Raw genomic sequence first — 21,817 nt, 5'->3', positions numbered from 1 at the left:
TGTTCTTCTTTGTTTCTCTTGGCTATTAATAAGTATTACAAATATTTACATAAAGTGTCATTCTCATTTCCCGTCACATACCGCCATTAGGCTAAACATCGTTTCATTTTGTATAATTATTTTTCGTTACAAGTTGTAGAATCTTATGCTGCCTTGGATAACGAGAGGGCAAAACGCATAATCTATTTTTTCACATCCATGATGGAATTCTCAATAAATATACAGCGTTATTTATCTTTTGCAATTCTCGAGTGTCTGAGAATAATAAAAATAATTTTCAAAACGTACATTTAATTGATGACTAATCACTGTTAGAATCTCACTGATATTGCTAAACTAATAATAATAATAATAATAATAATAATAATAATAATAATAATAATAATAATAATAATAATAATAATAATAATAAGACACCCAGCAGTTGACCGATAGTAATAATCGAGCAATTAACTTTTTAACAAAGTTCTAAAAAAATCAATAGATAATAGTAAGTCATCACCACAATTAACTTCGGTTCTCTTTCCACAGGCCTTCCTGGCTACTTACTGTCTTAACAACAGCAACAAAGCTGTCTGCTTCCATGTTAATGCTCTACTACTTAACACACCGCTACGGAACTAAACCCTCTGTGACCCTTGTACTTTGTGATATGAAAAGAAGAACGTAATTATAAAAATACATAGCAGTAAAACCATTAAAATCCTATTTCTTTAACTGTTCAGACATCAGTCTAGTCTACCACTTCCATTTTTTTTTTTAGACTAGATCCCACTCTCTCGCTTTCCTTTATTCTTTAACACTTTTCTGGTTTTCTTTGCCTAATCTAGGATATTTTGTCATATGACTGACTTATCCCCATGAAGTTACACATCTATCACTAATCTTACCTTGAATCCTACCAGCTAACCATAACTATCTTTATGAAAAATTATTCAGAAAAAAATACCTGTCCTGTGTCAAACAGAGATTCAAGAATGTTAAAAGGAACATCTTAAAGTAATTTTTAAACAAAGCTTCATTACCATCTTTTTCACTTACAATGGACTGGTTTCATTTTGTCTTACATTACCTGTTTTATCATCCAAACAATGAGGTAAACACCTGGTTGTATTTTTCCACCTACACTCGTATCAGAACTCACCTGCAGGCGAGCAAATATTTGCATCCTTCCTTTGGCTGCGAACTTCAACGTATCAAATTTGTGTTACAGGAGAGAATTCCGATCACTTTGACTCGGTTTTCACTACATCAAAACATTTACACAATCTTAGTCCAATTATTTTGGTAGAATAAGTCTATAATCATTACCACTATAGTACTCAGACAGAAACTGTAAAAAAAGTTTTAATATAATATCTCTCCCAACACTACTACATATTTTGTTTTCTTGTAACATTCCCTTTTTCAACTTTCTAATTTTCTAACAGAAAGAAGCATTTCTACAAGTAATGAACTGGAGATGGATATACATGCTGTAATTATATAGAGAGATAAAATGGATTATTCTGAAACGCCCCCTTTCATAGAGGAAGCCGTATTATGCAACCACTTTTAGGAAGCAGCACTTTGTAGGAGATGTCACTGCATGAGAATTGTGGGTATTCCCAAGCACTGCACTCTTCCTTGCCTGTTCGTCGAGTCACATACAGCAGATGCATAATAACCTGCTCACTAGACGAGAATTCATTCACAATGTATGTGCTGCTTCCAAAATACCAGTGTCAAGTATATACCACGATATTCTTTAGGTTTTGTCATAACCGTTTCGTAGGAAATATCAGCATCTGGAAGAAAGCTTTTGTTTTTCTTCAAAGCTTGATCGGAGACCCGTGATTATCCATCATTTTCCTCACTGGATTATAAGTAGCACTTATATTTCATCACCTATATAAAAACGATCTTCAAAATACACTACAATATAGACGTGGATGTGCTATATGCAGTCATTTCTTTCGAGAAGATTACAGTTATAAATGGGGTTTTATATAGTTCTAAATGTCTTGATGATAACATCACAAGTTGTAATATCCAAGTGGTTTTATATCTGGCACTGAACCAAGCCTTTCGAAAGTCAACTTATTCAGAAACGTAGACTTCCTGCTGTCTAATCCCGATCCTAAATGACCCACGAGCTGGATGGTTAGTGATGAGGCCCTCGCCAGATGTACGCTTTCATATAAGACGAATTCTTGAAGGTCCTGAGCGGGGTATTATGTTTCCGGTTTGAGGATTTCCTCGAAGGGATGGGGGCGCTTGTCGTCTCCATTTCTCGTGCCTGGAAATAAAATGGGAAACCACTCGTCAAGACTGTGAAGCAGCAATAGGCTGATGTAAAGAACAGAAATCTTACTCTTGCCGAAACAAGCTCACTGAACGTGTTACTACTTTGGCCAAGAGAAGGGATCACGTGATCAATATCTGTAAAGGGAATGAAGGAGACTTATTTTGAAACTGTGAATGCATTACTGCTTCAAATTCGTTTAATTATTTATTGAGAAAGTATAAATAGACTCTTAAAAAATAACCAATTACTCAGTACCTGCATATTATAATGCTGATAAATGGAGTCCCTTACAAACATGCACACACACACACACACACACACACACACACACACACACACACACACACACACACACATATATATATATATATATATAATATATAGTATATATATATATATATATATATATATATATATATATATATATAATATATATATATATATATATATATATATATATATATATATATATATATATATATATATATATATATATATATATATATATATATATATATATATATATATATATATATATATATATATATATATATATATATATATATATATATATATATATATATATATATATATATATATATATATATATATATATATATATATATATAATTCACAGAAGCCATCTAGCCTGAGAAAAGAGATAGTATATCACAGTGCTGAATAATCTAACAGTTCCAGTGCCATCCATAAAAAATGAGATAGTAACTAACGAACGCGTAAGGGTGGTGTCGATGATCAAACAAATTTACTTCGACTCATTCCATCTGAGAAGGGAACAAAAGTTAAAGCTCGCGAATGAATCTTTAATAGCGAGATGAAGACAAGAACTTGTGATGGCAAAACAAAACCTACGATTTTTAGTTGCAACTTTAACCTTTTAGATTAATTCTTGTTATGTCACTGCACAGCTAGAATGGCTTATCATGAATCAGTCTCGCCAAGAAAATTTAAGATGAACTGATTGCCCAAAATACTGATAGAAGGAAGAGGTCCTAATGCATTTCTGTCAAACAGAATCAAAGAATTGAAAGGAAGAGGAATTGGAGATGGAGGTGCTGTGTCCCGGAGGCATTAAAGATGAGTCGGTTATTGATTCCCGGTTTAGATATCCTCGCATAATTGGGGTTCACTCACAAAGAACGAGTAATACGAAAATGAGTGAGAACAACGGAAGAGGTTTGGAAGATGAGGGGAAAAAGAAACGCGAATGATCGAATTGTCAGCAAAAGGAGGAATAGGCGAAGATGTAGACTGAAGATGATCACAGAAAAAAGGGAGAAAGAGATGGTCAGAAAACAGAATCCTCTGGAACACCAAGGAAAGTGGAGAAGAGAGTACATGCTGTGCCTTCAACTCAACATACGTTGAGCATTTAAGACAGAAAGCTAGGAATTAGTTACAGAGCATGGCAAAAAAAAAAAAAAAAAAAAACGGAAAGTCTGAATTTTGCCAGCCAGACTGATGTATGTCAGAGAGATGTCAAGAACAAAAAATCTCCAAGGCAACACTCAGCAAAGGTGACCAAACATCAACAACAAAAAAGACGGTGGGCAGTTGCTTTCAAAGAGAGAGAGAAGAGGTGAGTAAAAAGTCGAATTCTTTTGCGAAAGTATCTGAACGATTACAGCAGTTATCTTCCTTTGAGAAGTACCAGACCAGTACCTGTTTCTGATAGGAAAGTATATGTAGGAATTAACAACTCGGTATTTAAAAAAAAAATGGCAGAGCACAGGCACCAGTTATTGTACAAACTGCTTAAGGGATTATGAAGAGCTATGATCTGGGCAAAATGTTTTGTACTTATGTGTACATTCTTACCTTGCGTATATAACTTCTTTTGTTTTCATACTGCTAATTACTTTTACTAGAAATTTGTTCACTTGGACACATCCGAGAACTAGCTTGGGTACAGCGCCTCCGATGTGTCCCAAGAATGGGGAGATGAAGATACCCGTATTTTGACATGAAGTACTTTGTAGCTAATAGCCGTCAGTCACTTACCGTTCTGCGTGGGGAGAATGACACACGCCACCCATTCGTCCAGGGACACCCTTTGGTCAGAATCAACATCGCAGTATTTGGCAAGCTTTTTCCCACAAACTCTTAACTTCGGATTTCTGTGGGAAGGATTAAAATTTAAGCTTATCAGTGTGCTACATGTAAACCAATAAATTTACTCATGCTTGTCTTCATCTTACCGCACCCAGAATGTCTGAGTGTCTTATGTTTTGGATACAACGATACTGAATTCTTAATCACAATTATGGAATACCGTTCACAGAATGCCCGATGCCATTTTACATTTTTTCCTGTTTTTTTCAAACGAATGGTAAAGGCTAACGCTTGTACGGCATGCAACTCCCTAAATATATCTTTAATCTATAAAGAATAGATTATAGAAACTTAAAGATATCTGAATTATTTGTTTTAAAAACTTACTCTATTAACATTATTTGTTACTAGAATTCATGTTGAATATAATCAGGTCAATGGTTTCAGCACCAGAACAATGCTTTTAAAAGTTGTGAGAAGAATAGTTGAAAGTAGTTAAAAAATATTAAATAGTAACTAACATTCTTAGGTGATCAATCAAGTAAATATTGTACTTGGAGTGTTTGCTGTCCACTGTGCTCTTCGTCTTTAACACGTACCAGTTATCAACATCATTTTTAGCATAACAGCAAATGTGACTTTCCTTACCTCTTGAGAAATTTTTTCAATTCTTTTCTCTCCCTCCGCTCCAAGTAGCTGTTGCCATTCTTATCTAAATGACTGAAATGGTATTTAGCGGCAAATTCTTCAACAGACTGCTGAGAAGAGGCGTCAGCTGTTGGGCTGCTGCTGTAGAAACGGACAAAACATGGAGAGGTCAGTTTTAAGTTACGAGACAACTAATACGATTTTGGTTAGTGGTACAGGAACCGGATTTCTTTCTGGATGTGGTATACCTAGCGGATGAGGGTTACTGAAGGAGAATGTGTTTACTTATTAGTTTTACGATTACTTGGAGGTAGTGTATTTACTTATAGGGGACATGCTTACTCAGTATGCAAGAGTTTGCTCTAACGAGATTGGGGTTGCAGCCCTGCTGTTGTTAATGGTAGGGTAAGTGTTATCTTATGAGGACTGTGAGTGTATTAATTAGATGCGGCAAATTATCTCCTTCATCTCAGTTATTAAAAGTTTATGTTGTCCTTTGTTTTCCTTGTTCGTAGCATAGCATTGCCCTTAAATCTGAGTTGCTTGTCCATTTTCTCCTTTCCTCCTCGACAGGATTGATTCGAAGGCAATCATTTGATCGAGGGCTCCACTTTCGCTTCATCTCTTGGTCTCCTTCATTTCCGTTGCAAAGATGGTTCTCTCTCTCTCTCTCTCTCTCTCTCTCTCTCTCTCTCTCTCTCTCTCTCTCTCTCTCTCTCTTTACCACAGGCACTGTGTCGGCTACCGTTTTGTTAAACTCAGGAAGAAAATTCATCCAACTCTCAGACGGCCTCGTTAACCGCGCCAGGCCACCTTTATCTACATTTACTCTGGGGTCATCGGTAATCTTCATTCTTCCGTCAAACTTTAAAATTCTCTTCCGCCTCTTTCATTCCTGAGTCCTATCACCTTCCTTTAAAAGGTATGTCTATCACTTTTCCTTTTCCTTGTTTTCTTTGGACTTGGGATAGAAAAGCATTTTATGCTGCACATGCCATTGGCATTTGCTTAGAACTTATGGGGGATGTAGTTACTTAACGGAGTTTACTAATGGGTACTGATTACTTAGGAAGAATGTGGTTGTGTATGGCAGACTTAGTTAAAAAGAAAGTACTAACCTAGGGGGTGTGAGTTTATTCAGGAAGTTTTTTTCAGTGATTTTGTGACCTGTAGGGAATGTGTTTACTTAAAAGGGATGTTGTTACCAAAGGAGAATATTGATATACGAGCTTGATGGCGAGCGGCAGGAGGGTGGATGTGTCATGTCTCCCTTACCCTCCCAATCCCCTACCAACCCTGCCCCGCCACCCAGGGCGGACAAACAGGTTTGCAGGAGGAGGGTGAATGTGGCATGTCTCCCCTACCAACCACGCCCCCACCCAAGGCGGACAAACAGGTTTGCAGAAGGAGGGTGGATGTGGCATGTCTCCCCTACCTTCCAGATCCCCTACCAACCCCGGCCCCCACCCAGGGTGGACAAACAGGTTTGCAGGAGGAGGGTGGATGTGTCATGTCTTCCTTACCCTCCCAATCCCCTACCAACCCTGCCCCAGGTCAGTTTTGCAGGATGAGGGTGGATGTGTCATGTCTCCCTTACCCTCCCAATCCCCTAACAACCCTGCCCCCACCACCCGGGGTGAACAAACAGGTTTGCAGGAGAAGGGTGGATGTGGCATGTCTCCCCTACCTTCCTGATCCCCCACCTATCCCGGACAAACAAGATCCACCCGGATTTTATTATTATAGATAGATTAGACGTGTAGTTACTTTATGGCAACTTGGTCACGTATTTGATTACTAAACAGAATGTTTTATTATGAACAATGTCGTCACTTAAGGGGAAGTTCCTCGTTGGGCGAGTCGGTAGAGTTGTGGGTTAGCACTTGCTAGGCCCAAGTTCGAGTCTCCAAGAATTAGAGGAATTTATTTCTGGTGATAGAATTTCATTTCTCGCTATAATGTGGTTCGGATTTCACAATAAGCTGTAGGTCCCGTTGCTAAGTAACCACTTGGTTCTTAGCCACGTAAAATAAGTCTAATCCTTTGGGCCAGCTCTAGGAGAGCTGTTAATCAGCTCAGTGGTCTGGTAAAACTAAGGTATACTTAACTTAACTTAAGGGGAATGTGGTCTCTTGTTGATAAAATATACCCTTATGGGAGATGTAGTTCTTTGGGAACTTAGTTACTCATAAGGAAGCGGTTTCGTACTGGGCCCATCGCCCATGGGTACTTCATGGGAATTTTGCTACTCAGGGCAAGGTGCTTACTTATGGTAGATGTTGTTGCTTGTGGGAAAATTAGCTGCGTGTGAAATAAATGGTTACTTGATAATGTGGTTATTTGTTAGGAGGTTGTTTGTTAACAAGGTTTTAGTTATATAAGGGGAATGTGGAATGCGATTATAATTCATGCAAATGAGGTTGCTGACTGGGAATGCAGTGACTATGGAGGATTCATCTACATGGGCAAGAGGGAAGCGTTAATGCTGTGCAACGTCAAGGGAACATGGACGATTATGTGGAACATATTCGCTCAAGGGGAACGTCGTATGTTCGAGGGACCGCGTTTACTCGAGGGTAGCCTAAAAAGTTTAAAGAGGCATTGCTGATCACTCGAAACAGTTGCCTAAAAAAATCCTAAGTGCAAGTGTTATCAATTAATCTTGCGGAATTAGACAGCTAATGAGGGGTGTAATTAAATAATGAGCCATCGTAAATAATCTATCAATTTCTTAGTTGTTTTCGACAATCTTAGTTGTGAAAATTGCAATTACTGAACATCTAGGATTCATGACAAATGGAAAAATATGAAATAAACTCTAAAACAACGTAAAATACAAATAGAAAGTCCTTTTCAAGTAGATTTTTACCGAACTTTAACTAAATTCATCAATGAAATTATGAATTTGTTTATCTGTTTACTCTGTCTACTTGTTAAATTGTATATATTTACCTATTTCTTATCTTTAGTTGTAATTTACTTTATTTACGTTTTCCTCTGATTGTCTAAACTTTACTTTCTACAAGCAAATGATTGGCGATATTTTTCTGTTTCCTTGCATATAAATGTATGCATATTTTGAATAAGAGCACAAGAATATTTTCTAGTTGTGACATTAATCAACTTGGTAGAGTTTTCTATCCAGGACTTAATGAACAGGAATAAAAGTGAGTCGTTGAACCTATCTAAAATATTCACTTTGAGCTTGATAAGATTCCCATCCTCCGTGCTCTTTGATTTACTTACCCTCCGTCACTGTCGACTTTGTTTAGTAAGTATTTCTTCAGGTCCTGCATGAATCTCGTCTTATTCTTGCCAACGCAGCCTGGAAAGGGAAAGGTTTTATGTTTTTAGAATAGGCTCTCTGTCATCTAAGTTTAGTCGTTTGAAGTTTGCACGAAGATGCTATAGAGTAAAAGTGGAAGATCTTGCACACCTTTGTTTCTTTTTCCCCATGGCTATATTATATCCTCTGTTCATATTTTTTTATCTCGTTGTTATTCCCCTAACAGAAGTTTTGTGTGTGTGTGTATGTATATATATATATATATATATATATATATATATATATATATATATATATATATATATATATATATATATATATATATATATATATATATATATATATATATATATATATATATATATATATATATATATATATATATATATATATATATATATATATATATATATATATATATATATATGTAATATATATATAGGTATATATATATATATATATATATATAAATATATATATATTATATATATATATATATATATATATATATATATATATTATATATATATATATATATATATATATATATATATATATATAAATTATCATATTGGCTTCCAAACTTTCTGCTTTCCTTGACTGATTAGGATATGTTTTCTATTCCGAATCTTGAAAAGGAAATTTACAAGGAAAATTCTCCAACATTGCCCGTGGTCTCTATCTCGTGTCTATGAAACTCGAATTCCAGCCATGACTCTTCTTTGTATGCAAGTGGTTACCAAGATGATTTTATTTACATACACTTTCTTTAAAGATAACAGATTTTTAATGCAGTGAACGTCCCGAAAAAGTTAAGGACAGCAGGAATTTGTGAGGGGTTCGCCCGGGAAGAGTTTGCCTTTCTGATTTCCAGCCAGTATTCCAAGACGAGATTCTTAACCTCAAATGCTTCTTTATCCCTGGATCCAGTCAGCTACATTTGGCCAAAGGTCAGGTTTCTAATTCTATTAAGGAGCAGTGGGTTGTGATGGTGCGCGCGCCTTCCTCTTGTATGTAAGTGCTATCTGACGTAACAGCAAACCATTTAGAGGATTTCAGAAATAAATACATCACACAGTTGCTTGCATAAAACAGATGACAAAAAAGAAAGGAAAGCACTTACCAGGCCAATCGCGTGCATGGGGAAATGGCTTGGAACAATCCGGCGTGCCGTTGGTAACGGTTGTCCCCTCAAGGCTGTTCCCAGTGAACTCGTCCACGCAGAAGCAGTAACCTAAGACATGACAGATATAGATTTGTGTTATTAAAAATATAAATGATAACAGAATAGTTATCATAATGAGACTGTTATAGATTAGTGTTATTAAAAATATAAATGATAACAGAATAGTCACCATAACGAGATTGTTACTGTGTCTGACTGACAAAAATTTTAAACTCGTCCACGCAGAAGCAGTAACCTAGGACATGACAGATATAGATTAGTGTCAAAACTATAAATGATAACAGAATAGTCATCATAACGAGATTGTTACTGTGTCTGACTGACAAAAATTTTAAACTCGTCCACGCAGAAGCAGTAACCTAGGACATGACAGATATAGATTAGTGTCAAAACTATAAATGATAACAGAATAGTCATCATAACGAGATTGTTACTGTGTCTGACTGACAAAAATTTTAAACTCGTCCACGCAGAAGCAGTAACCTAGGACATGACAGATATAGATTAGTGTTAAAAATATAAATGATAACAGAATAGTCATCATAACGAGATAGTTACTGTATCTGACTGACAAAAATTTTACTAGGAGTATGAAAAGTATGTTGCACTATAGTGAAGGAAGCTAACTGAACTCAATTATCTGATATAGCAGATCAGTTATAGGATTTTTGAAACAACTGAACACAAAAATATGGCTTGGCTCTTCTAGAGGCGTAATTTATTATAATGTTCCGGGAAAGTAGAAGAAGATCGTGAATTCCATAGTTTACATGTTTGTTTTTGAGCTAGACGACTCATTTGAGATGTAACCTCTGATCTGATTGGTGGTGGGAAGCAAGCGCTCGCTCCTATCACGAAGAACTTGACGATATTGGCTGTGGATGTTTACCGTCAGCCCAGAAAAAAAGACAAATATGGGAATAATATACGGCGCTAGAAAGAGAGCGAAAATGGGGTACCAAATGTCAAGTCGGCCCGTTTTACTCTCAGACAGACCAACCTGTCTACAAGTGCCCAGCGCGCCCAGTGTCTGATGTCTCTATTCGACCTTGAACTCTGGTGCGCTGTACGGAGGCCTTGCAGCCTTGTCATCGGACTGGTCTTCCTTGTTCTTGCCACACCTACCTGTCACGAACCTACCTTTTTTGGGCGTCTTTCCCATATGTTCGGTTTGCGGTCTATCAGATACCTTAGCAAGGTTTGTTTACCCAAGTATAATGCATACATCCACACACAACACACACACTATATATATATATTTATATATGTATGTATGTATGTAGGTATGTATGTATGTATGGATATACAGTATATTTATACACACATATACATATACATATACATATATATACTGTAATATTAGAAGCCTGACGGGCATATAGTTCGACCTCCTTATCTAACCAGCCAATGCACCGCAAAGAGGAGAGTTGTGCCTAACTCAGAGGGAAGCGAAAGACCCTCTTCTTCAAAGTTGAACGAAGTGTCTCACACCACTACCGTCAGCCATGAAGCAAGCAACTCGGGGCGCACGAACTTTGAATGAAGAGATCACTGACTGGCCGCCGGACTGGGTTTCTCATCTCACACAACATCAGCGCCCGACTGCCAGTCGTGTTACGATGATGTTTAAGGGTATGGGTCAATAACTGCAATGCAATTATGATGGTAAGACTGGACGACTGAACAATGCATATTATCCTGTCTTTCATGACTTCGTTAGACCGAAAACTGTTTTATCCATTAAGTTACCGCATAGATAGAAAATGTCAGTGATAAAGGCCTGGTGTAATGTAACAATGAACAAAGATAATTATTCTGTTTTTTTTTACTTACTTGGCTTCACATCCTAGTTCCCACAATGGTCAAAAGCATGAAATACTTGCTAAGATATCCTGTTTTTTTAACATCGAATAACTCCTTTTATTTTTTAAGCGAACTTAAAGAAATGGGACTGTGAGCCAATTAAGAATATTTCATTATGCCTGTTGTCTGTTATAAATTTGAAGAACATTAATATACAAACAGTGAGACAACTTTACCCACCAACAATTCATAAAGGTCATAAGCAAAGAGCAACTGACGTAGCGAAATTTTAGAAATGAATAATTATACAAAAAACAGTCTGAATTGTCATGTAATATACTTGCTTATACAACACGCTTAATTCTTATTTCATTATTAAAGCGATATACCGGCGAGAGTAGACCTAAAGTCCATGTTGATTATCTGATGTCATCATCATCTGAACAGGAAACATGACAACCTAGAACACTGAAATTTGGAAGTATTGAACTCCTCTGTTCCCACTCCTGAAAGATGTCTGCTTTTCAAAGCCTGTGCTTCTCTTCTGTACTGACGTAGAATTGTGTGAATTTTCCTCTTCACGCCATCAACAGTTGTAATTGAAATATACTGCAGCATTATTTCTAGAATTTACTTTTGGAAGACGCATTACTTTACATTTCGATCTACACATTCTTTATAAATTACTCTCGATTGCTCAGTCATGTTACGATCACCTCGTCACCAGAGGTTATCTACGTGCACTCCCTCTGGAGAAGGGCTATTGAATTGCGCCATTACTGCGGATGACGTGATTCATTTGACTTTCTATAGCTAGAAAGTGTCGCAAACAAAACGATGGTTTCATAGCAAGGGATTTCCTGAGCAGTATAAGTCGAAGGTGAAGAAATGACTCGAACATTTGTGCCATTCTGCCATCACCAGCTTCAGGGCACCTAGTGCTAAGTGGCCTTAAGCCATATTGTGAACTTCAAATTTTGACAAATTATAAGCAATAAAATGAATTCTGGGGATTTTTCTTTGTATTCAATACATACAATTAAATGTGACAGTATGTCTTATGAATTTGTATTGTTGGAATAGGACTACAATAGACTTGAAATTGCTGACACAGATCAGTTTCATGTCGAAAGTATCCTGAAGAACTACAGACATCCCAAAGTGATCATAGGAGTAACAATAATGAAGAAAGCTGCCGAGATCTTGACCAAATAAATTAACTGTTTTCCATAACCAGGATCTCTAAACATAGAATGTGGTTGCTTTAACTGTTACTGACTTCGTTCTTTGATCATTATGAAGAAAAATGTTTGTCATTGTTTAAATTCATAAAATGGTTTCATAGGGAAGTATAATAAACAGAGCGAAAAAAAATTCATTTGACGAACGTATATAAAGGTTTAGGTGAAAAGGCTGCACAACTTTAAAGTAAAAGTACGTGTAAAGTCTCGATATCCTGATCACTCTCATCCACAAAGACAGTAGCATAAATTCAGTGCCCTAGGTCACTAAAGGGAACAAGAAAAAATGGGAAAATCACAGGAATCGACATAACCAGAATAATACCTCCAGGTGACAATGCGCCAGTAGTTACGAAGATCTTGCAAATAACATCCTGCAACCCTAAAAACAAACACTCGGAAGAAACTCTGCAAGAAACGCCATAAAATCAAATGATCATTTCTGAATACATAAGGACGTCAGTGAAAATTCCTTACCAGACAACATCCATTATGGTAGGAGGAATGCGAGAGACTTAAAATGAAACCTTTTCCTCCTTCGAATCAACGAGACAGAACACCCAGCACAAACTCTAGATTGTCTTTGTCTTACGCTATGGTCTTTTCATTGCCTCTAAGTCTTCCAGTTTTCCCTCAAGACTTCCACCCGTGGATATTCTCATCACTGCCATTTCATCAACCTCGCCTTACCCATCTTTCTAACATTTTCCCCAGTCTAGGGTGGTTTGGAAGAGCTTACCAGTGAGAAAATTAATGTTTCAGAACCTGAAACTTCGAGAAAGCGTCATCCCCTGTTACTACGTTAGACTTGCCTTTTGACCATCAAGATTTTCTTATCTACTGAACTTTGATGTGAAAGTTTCTGATTTAATATCATCCAGACCAGAGGTCAGTCATTTCAAGCTTTTTATTCCAATGCTACCCACATATCTAACTCAGCCATGAAAATAGCTTTCCAACTGAAATTTGAACGATTCAGTGTCATGGACAATTACCAAACTAAATCATTACCGTGGATTTGGGGTATCCGCCATTAGAATAATGCTCAGTACCAAAGAAAGATTCCAGGCATGGCTTTCAGTGCTCCATTTAAGGCACTAGATTCCACTAGATCCACAAATGGTCGAGTCATTTATCCATTTGTAAAAATGTAATAATTCCATTTCATACATACATTTAATAACACATGGCATAGTCAAAAGAGTGTGTAGTGTTTGCATAAAGTGATCTCAGAGACTGTATGCGTAAAAGGCACTTATAAAAGATGCCCCAAAGAAAATAGTTCTCTGCTGTACTCTGATATAAGACAACTAATCATTTTATAACCACAGAGCAGTCACACTGAATACACAATATGTTTGAGATAAAGTGTTATAGCTAAGGACATGTTAGAGAAATACATAGCACTAACTGTACCCAGTTACTGTATTTTCCTCACTCTTACACAGCTGTTTATTAAAATTCACTTCCGGCTGCCCTCACTCACACTGCGCTAAAACCTAACCACCCTGGCCATGTCATCCAACTCAGTTCTGGGATGCAACTTTATCCTCTTTGCCTCATGACATATACTTTCCTTTTTTTTGTGAAATTCATTAGAAAAAGGTCCTTAACTGTGAGTTTTCCTAACACTAAAACTGGCTCCAAATGAGAAAAATTCTTGGCCTTCTCTTCCTCTCGTATTTCCTTGATGTTAAGAATTCAGCTTATTTTAGATCTGTCTAAATCTACGCCTTTCTCAATATTTCTACTTGCAAATGTTGCATATTGCTCACTTCATTGAAGAGCAACAGAGAATTAGTTTAAAAACCAATTCTCTGGTGGTCTGGCTCTGGTACTTTGTCGTGTTCTTTCCAGTTCTCCTTTTATTTTACAGCTTCAGTCTGAAGTCTGAGAAACCAAAACACTTGCATGCAAGTGCATAAGAGCCTGGAATGCTCGGTGGAAAATTACCGCGTGGCCTGGGGGTTCACATGCTAACACAAAGCCAACCGTTGGCTGAGCCGAGGCCTTTAAAAAAGAAACTGACCTTGGAGGTGAACATTTTCTTGTCTTGACATGTTTATTTGATCTGCCTAGTATCGAGTGGTAAAGTTATTTAAAACCTCGCTGGTTTTACTAAGTGTTAACACTGCTTGTGTCAATTGTTTCTATATAAGGTTTCATTCTGCTTGGTTTACAGAAGGATCATTAAATGTATCTTTCTGTTTAAATAAAAGTTGTTTTCAAAATTAATGCTAGGGAGTATGATGAGTAGACGGTATCAGATGCTGAATATTAAATAGCTAATGACATAAGACTTGAAATACGTCATAACTAAACTCATATTTTCTTCTTGGTTTTCAACAGTCTTCCTGCTCTCTCTCTCTCTCTCTCTCTCTCTCTCTCTCTCTCTCTCTCTCTCTTCTCTCTCTCTCTCTCTCTCTCTCTCTCTCTCTCTTTTTTAAACGTCAAAGGCTTGCAGTTTAGCACTTAATATATTACCCCTTTCTCTCTCTCTCTTATTTTTCACCCTTTGTCACAAAGTCTTTACACTTTCTCTCATTTGCAATCTACAGTATTCATCTACTCTCGTTTTTCCATTGCTGTTTTGCCCATTATCACAGTCTCCCACCCTCTCTCTCTCATGTTTTCTCTCCCTCTCTTATTCAGCATCAGTCTTCCCCAAGAACCACGCCATGCCAAGAAACATTAAGACCACTCTTCCACCCATGCCCAAACGTGGAACATAAATATTCAGAAAAGGAAAGGAACTTAACAAAACAAATGCAAGATGTGGAACTTTCAGTTATAACTCATCTCTACAAAAATTAGTTGTAAACTTGTGAAAAAAGTGTCAGTTTAAAGTACTGAGGCGTTTCCAGCTTGAGGCAGTCTTCCCTGGTGTTTCATGCAACTCTTCAAGTGTTTTTGTCTTCAAGCTATCCCAGCCCAAGCAGTGTTTAGCAAATTTAAAGGATTTGACAGAATTTGCGTATTGACACCATGGCCTCACAAAAGTACCCTGAATGCCTTCATAATGTATTTTTTCAGACCATTATTGGATTCACCTCTATTCTGGAACCTTGCTCCCTTTCGTACTGATTTCTACTGATGCTCTTGTGATCTTTGAAGCAAGCAAAAATATATTTTTTAACTAATAATTATTTTCTGCTGTTTGTAGAAATTTCTTATGGCAGTCTGGATGGCACCTCTTGGGTCTTCAATATTTCTAGTACCTTCCTTGGGATTTTCATCCTGCTTGGTTTACAGAAGGATCATTAAATATATCTTTCTGTTTAAATAAAAGTTGTTTTCAAAAATAAATGCTAGAGAGTATGATGAGTAGACGGTATTCCGTTTGCCTCTTCTTGAATGACATTTCCGAATTTACATCTCCTTTGCATGTTGTCACCGGTGATTCATTTTTCCGTGCCTTGGCTGCTTTTGTTTCCCAGAGTTCCTCAGATGAACGACCTCAGTTTCAAACTGCTCTTTATTTATCTATCAACTCTAACACCGAGAACATCCTTGAAATGGAAGCTTGATCTAATGACCAGTGTGCTTCAAGCCATTTCCTCTCTTTCTCTCTCTTGCAGTTCTCGTGTATGGTTCGTTTGCTTGGTTTGTTGCTGAAATAGACTCTGATTTTTGCCAAGTATCAAAATTTTGCTGATTGAAGCTGGTTCAATCTCATACGATGACTTTGCTTAGGGGTGGATGAGATACGCTGTTCTGACCAAGTAGAGTCTACTCTGTTTTGATATTCTTGCATTTTCATTAGCATTATCCAATCCGGTTCAAAGCTTCGCTTTTAAAAATTCGTGATCATCTTTGTTTCTGAACGTTATTGAGAAAAAAGGAATCAAATTCATCAGTGTTCTTGTCTTTAAAAATATTTTATGTCCTCTCTCAATCTGCCGTGAGGTTGTTTATTCACTTCTTCTTGCAGGTAATTGCTGGTCATTGCTTTTCTCTTGCCACTAATTCAGAGATCAGAAATAGATGAATGAATTGGGTCTGTCATTGTTTCTTTCTAAATCTTCTTTCACAATAGCCAGGTCATACTACCACCTGAATTGACGTGAAAAGGCATTCGCACCAACTTCCCTGTTGCTTTAACGCTTTTCCCACTTCGTAACGCAAGATATTTTTTCTGATATGTCAAGTTAAGTATATCTTAGTTTAACCAGACCACTGAGCTGATTAACAGCTCTCCTAGGGCTGGCCCGAAGGATTAGATTTATTTTGCGTGGAATCCGAACCACATTGTGACGAGAAATGAATTTCTATCACCAGAAATAAATTCCTCTAATTCTTCATTAGCCGGTCGGAGAGTCGAACGCTGGGCCAACAGCGTGCTTTGCCGAGAGCTCTACCCACCCCCCCAGTAAAGAGCTATGATTATGACCATTCATACCACAGTGGGAATTTAGGAAAAATCATGTGTCGTACAAAAATAACCATCAGAACTGCAAGGAACAAACAATAAATCTAAAATAAATCTAAAACAATACAATTTTTATCATTTCCGATAAGAAGGTTATGTTTTCGTTCCGGTTTATTTGCCCGTTAAAGATGGATCTGGACGAGTTTTGCCAAAGCTGGACCTCTCTTGACTGACAAGAACTGGTCAGATTTCGGGAGGGAAAAGGAATAGATTTTCACCTTTCAAGAGGCCAAGGGTAAAATACTGTGGTAATTTAACCTTGGCCATAGCTTTTGAACTCTATGAGGTGGGGACTTTATATTTGCCATGTGCAGTCTACTAATGATGATGATGGCATACAAAATGTGGCCAAGGTAAAATGAATAATTAGGGGTTAAATATGAACTACTCATATCCATTACTGTACTTTTGAACGACACAAGATACAAACTACATTCTGCATGTGTAATTCATTCATAATGCAAACGTACAGAGTGAATCACATTAGATGTCAGGGTCATACTTTAAGTCAAAGATCAATACGACGTTAGCAGTGTCCTCATGAAAAAAAAAAAAATGCTTGCTCTCTTAAAATGCTTGCTGGGAAAAAGGAACTTCAAACTCTCTTGAAATGCTTGCAGGGAAAAAGGAACTTCAAACTCTCTTGAAATGCTTGCTGAGAAAAAGGAACTTCAAACTCTCTTGAAAGCTTGCTGGGAAAAAGGAACTTCAAACTCTCTTGAAATGCTTGCTGGGATAAAGGAACTTCAAACTCTTGAAATGCTTGCTGGGAAAAAGGAACTTCAAACTCTCTTGAAATGCTTGCTGGGAAAAAGGAGCTTCAAACTCTCTTGAAATGCTTGCTGGGATAAAGGAACTTCAAACTCTTAAAATGCTTGCTGGGAAAAAGGAGCTTCAAACTCTCTTGAAATGCTTGCTGGGATAAAGGAACTTCAAACTCTCTTAAAATGCTTGCTGGGAAAAGGAACTTCAAATGCTCTTAAAATGCTTGCTGGGATAAAGGAACTTCAAACTCTCTTAAAATGCTTGCTGGGAAAAAGGAGCTTCAAACTCTCTTGAAATGCTTGCTGGGAAAAAGGAGCTTCAAACTCTCTTGAAATGCTTGCTGGGAAAAAGGAACTTTAAACTCTCTTAAAATGCTTGCTGGGAAAAGGAACTTCAAACGCTCTTAAAATGCTTGCTGGGAAAAAGGAACTTCAAACTCTCTTGAAATGCTTGCTGGGAAAAAGGAACTTCAAACTCTCTTGAAATGCTTGCTGGGAAAAAGGAACTTCAAACTCTCTTGAAATGCTTGCTGGGGAAAAGGAACTTCAAACTCTCTAAAAATGCTTGCTGGGAAAAAGGAACTTCAAACTCTCTAAAAATGCTTGCTGGGGAAAAGGAACTTCAAGCTCTCTTAAAATGCTTGCTGGGGAAAAGGAACTTCAAACTCTCTTAAAATGCTTGCTGGGGAAAAGGAACTTCAAACTCTCTTAAAATGCTTGCTAGGGAAAAGGAACTTCAAACTCTCTTAAAATGCTTGCTGGGGAAAAGGAACTTCAAACTCTCTTAAAATGCTTGCTAGGGAAAAGGAACTTCAAACTCTCTTAAATGCTTGCTGGGAAAAAGGAACTTTAAAATAATTAATGAAAGCACTTAGGATCACGGAGAGTGAAGTGGGTGAAATGAGTAGTGACCAGGGGCGTCATTTCAGATTTTTGTTAGGGGGTGGGGGGGGGGGCAAGACGGTTTGGCCAGCGAAGCGAGCATAATCAATTGAGTTTTTTTTTTATTTTGAGATATTTTATGTGTTTCTGAAGCCACATGAGCAAGGTATTTCAGCCAAAATTATATACTCCCACTACAGACAAAGATCAAGAAACAATATTTCTGAGAAATTTCATATATTTATGACTGCACATTTAAAAAGAAAACATGCTGTTACTTCTTGGGGCTTGGGGGTGAGGGGGCCAAGTTGAGGCTTTAGGGGGGACAACTTGGGTCTTGGGGGGAGGCAAGTTGAGTCTTGAGGGGGGGCAGTTGACACCCCCCCCCCAAATGACGCCCCTGGTAGTGACAACGATTGCAAGGACGGAGATTCCAGTGAGCGGATCCTGCTCGAGGTCTTACCTTTGTGGCACTGTATAGGCTTATAATTTCCGTTGCCCTGGCATTCAAGAATCGGTATGCTGTTGTTTTCCATGTTGGCGTCTTGCAGCAGCATCTCTCTCTCTCGCTCACACGATGGTTTGGGTCCTGTTGGAGTCAAGCTCTTTAGAATGACATGGAACGTTGACAAGAAGCAGAGGGCGAGTTAACAGTCATGAAAGTAGTGCAGTTTACAACAGACAGAAAAAGTCTGCACTGCTTACAACAGACAGAAAAGGTCAAGTATTTTAAGGGTATTATTTGTGATAGTGAAAGACGCGAATCTGGAAAATGGAACGAAGGCCAAGTAAAACCAAGTATCAACGTGAGACAAGAACGGGATATTAAAACACTAGTTAGGAGTATTGCTGTGGCATCAGAACACAAGACGCATCAAAATGTCAACTAGGAGGAGAATAAAGAAAGTCAAAGCAAAAATGAATAAACCAAAGACGAGAGGCTGAGGAAATTACAGAGAAAAAAATATTAAAATTGGATCATTCATTCGCCATTTTAAGATCAGGAATACATTCCATAAGAGACTGAAATATCCGATGAACGGAGAGGTCTATACAAAGAATGAATAAACCATAGACTGAGGAAAAATACGGTAAGGACACGATGGTAAATTAATGTTCATTGAAGTTTTTAATCATCACAACTAGAATTCCCTAGTTCTAAACTGTATGTATTTACCCACCTGCTGACATTTACAGTATAAATAAGCTTATTTCTTCTTGTCAAACGTCACTTATCGTTATTCTAATTAATATCTTTCTGGAGAAGCGCTACGAATGTTTTGTGTAAACTAATTGTCCCTAACTTTGTCTTCGAGAAGTACAGAAATAACATGAAGATTTTCACTTGAACAATGTGTTTGCAAAACAGTTTTATACCATTAATACAGTATTCTATTTCAATTAATTTTGCTTAGAGGAAATATTACTACTGCTACAGCCAAAAATTACGTACCTACATTATTTATTTATATCAAGTTTTGAAAAAGAATAATTAATATTCCTTATACTTACTTTTACTTTCGGGTTTTCTGCCGCACCTTCTTCCTTTCTGACATTTCTTACCTGGAACTGAATGCACAACAGTCAGAAATTTTTCGTATAAAAAATATCGAATCATACATAAAATTATATAATGCCAGATTGTATACACAAAATTATTATCATTACCATCATACTTGTTATTAGTGTTACTACTATCGTTAGAGATATAAAGGAAGGCAGTGAAAACAGACTGGTAAACACGAACAAGTACTTTAGCGAAGAGTAATAGACGCTACATAGGGAAGAAGATCCAGTGAGATAGGTTAATGAGCAAATGGGTTTCAGAATGAAAGATTCAGATCTTTCAAGATCAGTAGTTTGAAGACTGGTTGTAAGTGAAGGAGAGAGAGAGAGAGGCATAGGTTAATGACCCTACAGTGTTGGGAGTTAAAGGTAAGTACAAGAATGCTTACAGAAATGACTACTGAGGATGAGAGGAGGTCAATGACGAGGTTGAAGAATGGAAAGAAGTCTGCGGTTAAAGAGGTTACAAATGAGGAATGTGGTGCAGTGGAGATGCTGTGGTAGTGGCTGACCCAGGTGTGTTAGGTATGTTTGGATCCAGAAAAGTTCCTAAGGAATAATTAAAAAAAAAAAAAAAAAAAGTCACAAAGTTTTGCGCAGAGCTGAGAAAATACAAATGACGTAAATTTAAATATACTGTTTGAAGTAAATTGATAACTTTCTGGAATAAAACTCAGGCTAAATTGAGAAAGTTTTGAGTGTAAACTGAAGTCTTACAGGTGAATCAGTTGTCAGTGGTTTAAAATTTTAATTATAATTACGATAGTTACTAGGATTAGTAGACAGGATACAAAACTAGGATTAGTAGTCAGGATACAAAACTAGGATCAGTAGTCAGGATACAAAACTAGGATTAGTAGTCAGGATACAAAACTAGGATTAGTAGTCAGGATACATTATTATTATTATTAAAGTAGTTTAACCAGACCACTGAGCTGACTTTCAGCTCTCATAGGGCTGGCCTGTAAAACTAGGATTAGTAGTCAGGATACAAAACTAGGATTAGCAGTCAGGATACAAACTGAACTGAGAAATAGCCAATAGTAAGATTAGAATAGACTAGCACATAGAATTTAGGACAAAAGATAAGAGCTGGGACCTATGAAGTCATTCACCGTTGAAACGGAAACTGACAGTAAAAAGGTTTGAAAGGTGTAACAGGAGGAAAACCTCAAAGCAGTTGCACTATGAATCACTTGCTAGGAGAAGGTGGACAGTCAGATGGAAGAAAGAAAATATGAACGGAGGTATAGGGAAAGGAAAAAAAAAAGGGGTTGCAGCTAGGGGCCGAAGGGACGCTGCAAAGAACCTCAAGTAATGCTTACAATGCAGAGCATGAGGTGCACTGACGGCACTGCCCCCTTACGGAGCCCAATAGTAAGTCTGTACCTTTGACAATTTTTCCATTTTTGACAGCCCGTGTCTCAGACTTGAAATACGCTTGAACTGCCGTAGGATGCCTCTCTCTCTCTCTCTCTCTCTCTCTTTGTTTCTCTTATATTCACAAATATGAAGCCATGATTATCATTTAATATCGAAATCACTAAACCTTACAATTAACATAAACCTAAAGGGAATTATAACTGATAAGTGCCTCTGCCCCGATCTGGATTCGAACCGGGCCCTGGTCCAGATATGACAATATATATATA

General features: G+C 37.3%; 1 protein-coding gene across 7 annotated transcripts in view; it reads right to left on the bottom strand.

Moving 5' to 3' along the window:
• Nucleotides 1-788: 788 nt before the first annotated feature.
• The window catches only part of LOC136830984 (SPARC-related modular calcium-binding protein 2-like), a 138,598-nt gene continuing 117,569 nt past the window's right edge, over nt 789-21,817 (bottom strand). For 6 of the 7 annotated variants that reach the window (XM_067090946.1, XM_067090930.1, XM_067090942.1 and 3 more), the window contains 7 exons: nt 20,112-20,168; nt 19,063-19,188; nt 9,418-9,528; nt 8,255-8,333; nt 5,009-5,149; nt 4,310-4,425; nt 789-2,278 (listed from right to left, as the gene is read on the bottom strand). In XM_067090946.1, the coding sequence (XP_066947047.1) occupies nt 2,214-2,278; nt 4,310-4,425; nt 5,009-5,149; nt 8,255-8,333; nt 9,418-9,528; nt 19,063-19,188; nt 20,112-20,168 (695 nt within the window). In that variant the 3' untranslated portion in view covers nt 789-2,213. The remainder of the gene's footprint in view (nt 2,279-4,309; nt 4,426-5,008; nt 5,150-8,254; nt 8,334-9,417; nt 9,529-19,062; nt 19,189-20,111; nt 20,169-21,817) is intronic. The other variant, XM_067090936.1, reaches the window with a different exon arrangement.

This window comes from Macrobrachium rosenbergii, chromosome 4 (assembly GCF_040412425.1).
Source record: "Macrobrachium rosenbergii isolate ZJJX-2024 chromosome 4, ASM4041242v1, whole genome shotgun sequence".
In the NCBI taxonomy this organism is placed as follows: domain Eukaryota; kingdom Metazoa; phylum Arthropoda; class Malacostraca; order Decapoda; family Palaemonidae; genus Macrobrachium; species Macrobrachium rosenbergii.
This window is presented reverse-complemented; position numbering and strand designations above follow the sequence as displayed.